The sequence below is a fragment of the Cynoglossus semilaevis genome, chromosome 2 (assembly GCF_000523025.1).
Source record: "Cynoglossus semilaevis isolate Cse_v1.0 chromosome 2, Cse_v1.0, whole genome shotgun sequence".
Classification (NCBI taxonomy): Eukaryota; Metazoa; Chordata; class Actinopteri; order Pleuronectiformes; family Cynoglossidae; genus Cynoglossus; species Cynoglossus semilaevis.
This window is the reverse complement of record NC_024308.1, coordinates 9,470,659-9,477,538: the sequence shown is the minus strand read 5'-3', so window position 1 is coordinate 9,477,538 and position 6,880 is coordinate 9,470,659. Positions and strand designations below refer to the sequence as shown.

At 39.9% G+C, this 6,880-nt stretch overlaps 1 protein-coding gene across 1 annotated transcript; it reads right to left on the bottom strand.

Moving 5' to 3' along the window:
• Window positions 1-945: 945 nt before the first annotated feature.
• Window positions 946-6,854, bottom strand: ccl44 (chemokine (C-C motif) ligand 44). Its single transcript, XM_008335971.3, has 5 exons — window positions 6,215-6,854; window positions 5,224-5,353; window positions 4,508-4,655; window positions 3,826-3,892; window positions 946-3,723 (listed from the first exon to the last, which is right to left on the bottom strand). The coding sequence occupies exons 1-4, from the start codon at window positions 6,276-6,278 to the stop codon at window positions 3,851-3,853; spliced, it is 384 nt and encodes a 127-aa protein (XP_008334193.1). The 5' UTR covers window positions 6,279-6,854; the 3' UTR covers window positions 946-3,723; window positions 3,826-3,850.
• Between the last annotated feature and the right edge of the window lie 26 nt (window positions 6,855-6,880).

Here is a 6,880-nt window from a genome sequence, read left to right as displayed (position 1 = left end):
TTATGTCCTAAAACATGCTGCCAATGGTTTTCTACAAATATTTTACCTGAATATTTCAAAATATCACCAAAAACACGCCTTACTATCACACACACACACACACACATATATATATATATATATATATATATATATATATATATATATGTATATATGCATGCCCTTGCACTTTCAATGTTTGAGTTTATCCATACATGTACACCAACTTGCCCTGTAATACAATAATGGATGTACATCTTTTTTCTATGTCTCTCCATCATTACTCCAGGGACCGCCTGCGTACTACCATCAATGTTCTTGGTGACTCACTCGGCGCAGGTATAGTGGAGCATCTCTCACGTGCAGAGCTACAGAACTCAAAGTCCAAGGTGTGCAATTCTGTGATTGAAGAGAACGAGAAGCCCTACCAGCTCATCTGCCAGGAGAACGACACCATCAATCACCGCCACAACAGTGAGACCACAATGTAGAAAGGACAAACTACTCCTAAAGAGACATTTGCATTATCACCACATGATACCAGGTACTTTGAGTTAACCAGCATTTCAGTGATTCTATCAAGAGAGTGTTTTGACCAGTTGTTATTGTTTAACTAATGAAATTAATTTTTGAATCTCTAAAATATACAGTAGTTAAAACGCTAAACAAGTGACTGTCAACTTCGCCACAGTCCCTGGTCTCTGAGGTGAAAACGCAGACTGATCTTGGTACTGTTACTTGTTCTCGGTTCTTTGTTGGATACGTGCCTGTAGCAGACATTTTGTTGTAAAGTGCTAGTTTGAATTTTAAAATCTTGTGCAGGAAGTACTCAGTAAAACAAACATAGACTATGTACTGTTCATTACCAGAAGTACAGACTTCTGGTCCACCTCCAGTGTTGTAACTGTATTAATACAATTATTATTTAAATTGATGAAATAGTTTTTGTTTTACATTTGACAGTCAAATGTCTTCACATGTGTTGCTTTCTTATACATATTTAAGATTTGTGACTATTTTTAGTAATTAATGTGATGTTGCTTTGAAACCTTGGCATCGGACTGAACTTTATATTGACAGTAATAATATCTACAGTTGTTGACTCTACATATATTTATCATTTTTACTCTGTTTCAGGATTTTTGGAGGTGACATTTTTAGTATTTTAGGTGTTTTTTTAGTGGGATTAAATTAAAAAAATAAAATAAAATGAAATGAAAACAATGATTTGCCAAAAAAAATTATCTTAAAAACTGAAATTTACAAATGTTACAATTTATTTTTTCCATATATATCCACATGTGTATAAAACCCTGCATGACACAGGAGTCTGGAATATTGGAATGGAATACTGAATGGAATACTGAATACTTGTTGTGTGAACAGTAGTGTGAAAACCTAGTGAATGCCTTCAGAAAATTGAATTTACACTTTGCGTTATGCTTGTCAGTGTCTCACAGGAGAGTGTGCTCCAGTGTTGTGTGAGAAAGAGACAGCTTTTTACAGCATCGTTAAACTGAAAGTTCTAATGACTTTGTGCCACGTCCGTGATAGTAAAGAGGCTTCCCTTGGATTTCTATGCTTGATGTTATTTCAGTAAAAAGTATTCTTTGGCTCAACACTTTCGATGGACTGCTTGTTGGTGATAAATGTGACAAATAAATGGCTCAGGAAGTGATCTCTGCCTCTCATTATTGTGTTTGTAGCTACCCCTGGTGGAGGATGTCTCTCTCGGACACTACCATCGTTCTACCATCGGCTTCATTTGTTCAATGTCAGGAGTTCATCTTGTTTTCACCATAAGATGTTGGAAATGTTAATAATAATTTTCCTCCTGTTGCTAGGGGTTATTAATAAAATTACATTTTGTTTCCTAACAGCAATTGTTGAGCTAAAGGTCATCAGTGGTGTTCCTGCAACTGCAATAAGCCAATTATCTATTTCATAATATTCTCAGCATTTCCTTCTGATTTGGTCTTTTGTCCAATCTTATACTTTACAGTAAACACATTCATCTCCAAGACAGTATTTCAGGGAGTTGACCAGCTGGCCTTCACATTAGCCACTCGGAGACATTTCTTTACCAGCTTTGAAGTATGCTTCAAAGGTTCCATGACATTCTGGAACACTAACCAGTGATGGTCCAGTTTAGCTTTAATTACCTGAGTTGTCTTTGATGGTCTGAGTTTCTTCCTTCTCCATAGTTCCTTCCATCCTCACAAGTTTTCCAATTTTCCGGCCAACCTCTGGATAATGTTTCTTTCTCCAGACTTTGTAAATCTGGCGTCAATTTGTTTTTAACCCTGTTAAAAAGTATTTTATGAAATAATTATAAAATAAAACAAACAATGGTATAAAAAAACAAAGAAAAACTTACTCATTTAATGGAGCCTCAGAAAGTTTAGTAACTGAGTTCAGCATCCATCTGCTACCAGGACGCCTCCTGTAGGTGGCAGTAATACAACTCAAAGGGCCCGAAGTTAGAGAAGAGGAGTGTAAACGGAGGGGGACTTCAGTGGCGGTCATAATACAAACATCTGAACAACACGTTTACACGTCAACTTTTAAATTACTGTGTGAATGCAGCACCACAGAAGAGTGGAGCTCTGCACTTTGATTAAAAAAACGGTCACATCATCATAGTAATTATAGCTATAATTATTATAATTTTTTTCTCAACTGTACATGTAATATATTCAATCTATATATCAACACGGATTCTGTTTACATTGTACGTTAGCATACAGCATGCTAACATTTGTTAAGAGCTAATTTTTGCTAACTCGTAAAGTGAAAGGTGACATCGTTTTTAATTAATCTATAATCTGAGAATAACTCAGCTATAAGACATTGAGACACACGACGAAAAAAAAAACTCCGACCACACACTTTGAAGTTATTATGTCAGAATAATTTATAAAATAGCTCAGCAGGTTTACTGTCTTTAAACATAAAGTACATTCTTCTACAACACGTGTGTGTGTGTGTGTCAGTGTGTGTCGCACACACAGCTAAGCCCTCAGTGTTAACAGCTGTGCCATGTTGTGGTCTGAATCATTAATACTTTGGCTTCCTTTCGTCATGGACTGTGGCTGAAAAAAGACACATTGTATAAACTGCAGGGTGATGATGTCAAACAGTGGACTGAGGGCCTAATCTGTACACAGCTCCTCAACAGCTACGACACAAAGGTGAACCGATCGGTCGCTAACGTGACCAAGAGTGGAAATGTGTAACAGTCAGATAGAGAAGAACCGTTTAAAAACCTCAGACAGCTACTGTACCAAAGAGCAGGATGTTTCCCCACACAGTAAAACCCCATCTACTGCATCATGTCGTTACACATGAATGAATGTTTACAAGTCACAAATAAGCACTGAGTATCTTGTTGATATACAATATTATTATTATTACTGCTTATGTACTTGTTTCACACCAGCCACGACTAGTTAAGGTAGACACTTTCAGGCAGACTCTGGCAAATAACAGTATGAGCCATAAAAAAAAACCAAAAAAACATTTTAGCTTATTTTACAAGATGTACTCCTCTGTTGAGACTGATCCAGCCGCACGTTTGGGATTATTTCAAGCACAGTTCATATTGAAATATCTAAAGCCATTCAAATATGTATTGCCGCACGATCTGGTCCCGGGGAGAAGAGGGAGTGTTAAGAGAAGGAGACAACTTGAGAGACAGCAAGCTTTGCCATGTTACGGAGACAAGCTGCTCAGCTTTTACTTGGCCTTGAGGACAAAAAAAAAAAGAAAAAAAAAAACAATATTAAGGAGACACGTTGGAAACGATGTCTTGCAAGTTCATCATGACGACATAATATAGGCACTTACTTATGACTACGAGTTGCCATCCACTTTATCCGTCCACGCTGAAAACTGCCCAGTTATCCTTCTTGTCCTGATGACAACAAAAATTACATGTTAACGTCTAAGATAAGAACAGTGACTGTCAGAAATCCCACTGCCATTTTCAAAAGAAAAATTCTCTTTAACATTTTCTTGTAGCTGCCATTAAATTTTATCTATCAAAAAATTTCTACACCAATGACAAAATGCATTTTTCTGGTTATGTTTGATTTTAAAAAGCTTAAATTCAGTGTTCAAATTGAACTGTTATAATGACAATGACAATCTACTACGGTGTTTTATTATTTTCAATATTTTCCCTTTTTTATAGTACTACAGGATTCCAGGTGCCTCATGGGTAAAATCTGGAGGTGCTGGAAAAGCTGTGTGAGAATTTTGCAAATTAAAAAACTTTCTTTCTTAGAACATACAGTTTGAGTCAAGCCAATAAACAGGCAGTACAACTCGAAAGAACAATATTTCCTGTTGGAAAAGGTTGTGTAAATATTATTAGATTGGCATAAAATAAAAACATGTTGTTTAACAGGACAACAAAGTTTTTACGCCACAGGAATTACGTCGTATACTTCATATGGTAGTTCCTTCGATCCAGACAGACATCAGTTATTGTTTATGTCAAATCTAATAGACTTCAAATGATGCTGACCTCTGACATCACAGGCAGGTTGTCACGGGGAAGGAGCCACATGGTTCGGTGAGTCTTGGTTCTTTGTCTCATCAGCAGTTTTCTGAGCAACCTCTTCACCTTCCTGTCTCTGGGGTCCGCACACTTCACCGCTTTCTTGGTGTAAAGACTATAAAAAACAGGGGGAAAATAAAATTAATACATTTTTAACATAAGGTTCTTTGGGGTCCAGAATCCTGGAGTACGGAAGGAAACTATACAGGATCACATTGAATAGTTTTAAAGGGCAAAGAATAGATAAGGGTTTTTTTCCCTCTGCTGGAAGTTGCAGAAAGAGTACGAGTATAAATTGTTGTATATTGTATATCTTGAAGAATCTGATGTTTGATGAATTAACAACCACATGAAAAGAGAGCTTTTCATTCCCCAGCACCATCAGATGACTCCGACTTACTGGAAACAAAGGTATCAGAATGGAACATGGTTTTCTTAACTAATCCCTGCTGTTTTGAAGAACTGCAGCGGGGGCTCAGCTGGCTCACAAGTTATTTTCAGATGATGGTGTGTGTTATTCCCACATATTTCCTTTCTTACTTCTTTGGCGAGTGCAGCTCTGAGCCCTTCCATAACAACATGGCCTGGAAACGTTTTCCCTCCTCTAACAAGAGGCATATTTTCCATGCCTGCAGATCGCTATGTGATCTTTAGCTCCAGGAGTGGATAGTTGAAATACTTGCATGAGGGCTTGTATGCTGCAGTCTGGCCCCTCCGTCTGCACCTCGAACCGCAGCACATCTTTGGTACGCACCTTGCCGTGGGAGTACAACATACAGCACTGGACGTCCCTCTGCATCTGCACGCCTTTACCTATAGGAACAGAACACCGACTTAGGAGTGGGAATTCTGTCACATTTCAACTTTTGCAGAAGGATTATCCGCTGCAGACCTGTGTTTAACAACACACACATTCACACTTCCCACATGAGTTAAAAACACTGTGCCTTCCCCACAGAGTAAAGCAATAGCACTGCATTGAATTCACCCACAGGACCATTGGAATGACGTTATGAAATACATGCTGTGTTCAACCTATTTGGCAACTTCTGTGGACAGAAATATGTAATCTGTTCTGCAGAGTGTGTGCACAGCCCCTCACACTCACATATGGACACAAACAGAAAACACGCAAGAATGTGAGAGGAACTCCATTCAGCAGCCAGGAGGAATTAGGAGACAAAGTGACAGGAGAATAGGAGAAGTGTGTGTCTGTTTGCACATGAGAGTGTCGGGAGAGAAGCAGGGACAACCAGAGGTGGGAGACATGGCACAGACAACACAGGGTCCATCCTCAGCCTCATCACTTTCTGAGCTCACACAACATTTACCGACACGGTCAAGGTGACATCGTCACACAGTGGCAGCCCTTACACACTTGCTTTTCTGTGGGTGTGTGTGTGTGTGGCTTCAGATGCTTGTCGTCCTCTGCTCTCACTCTGTTTACATCCATGCCTCCCTCCCTCCCTCCCTCCCTCCTTCCCTCCCTGCTGCTGCTCCTGTTTCTATCCCATTGTCCTTCTTTCTATCCTCGCCATCACTCTCTTGTGCAACACTGTCCACCTGCAGGTTGCACACAAGCCATGCAACAGTCTCTCACACACACAGGGCCCCTGCACATGCACATGCACGCACACACACAGAGACAGAAAGTAAGTATGCATATGCACCTACCTTCCACAGATATGAGAAGGATAACAGTCAGGGAGATAACAGTCAACAGCTGCAGCATGAGCATGGTGAGGCTGGCAGAGATGAGGAGAATCTACTGTCACCTCTCCTTCTATGGCTGCCTCTCTTATATCACTCCCTCCCTCTCTTTATACCTCCCTGCCCATCTCTTACTCTCTCTCTCTCTCTCTCTCTCTCACCACCTCTCTTTTCTTATCTTACCGTCTTTCCCTCCCACCCTCTCCTTTTTCTTCCCAGTCATTCTCACTCCTGAACAAAATTCCCTCCCACACTCATTTTCCCTCTCTTCCGCACCCATCTCACCTCTCGCTCCTCATTTCTCACGTGTAGTGCCAAGCCTCGTTTGTCTCAGTGCAGGCTTTGAATTCCCCATTTATCCCTACCTTTAGGGAAAAACTGTTCAGTGCCAACAACTCATTTTGCTTATAAAATTAGTTGGAATCAGACTGTAGGATTTGCATCACACGATCAGCCAAGACCTGAGTTTTTAAACAGTTTTTCCCAGTGCAGTCCAATCGCACATAAAGGCTCCATGCACTTTACAAATCATCAGAGATGAAAAAAAAGTGGGCATGTCACATGTGGACTGTTGTAAGAACAGTTCTGTGTCGGACTGTGGACGACCCGCCGGACACAGCAGGGGGAGGG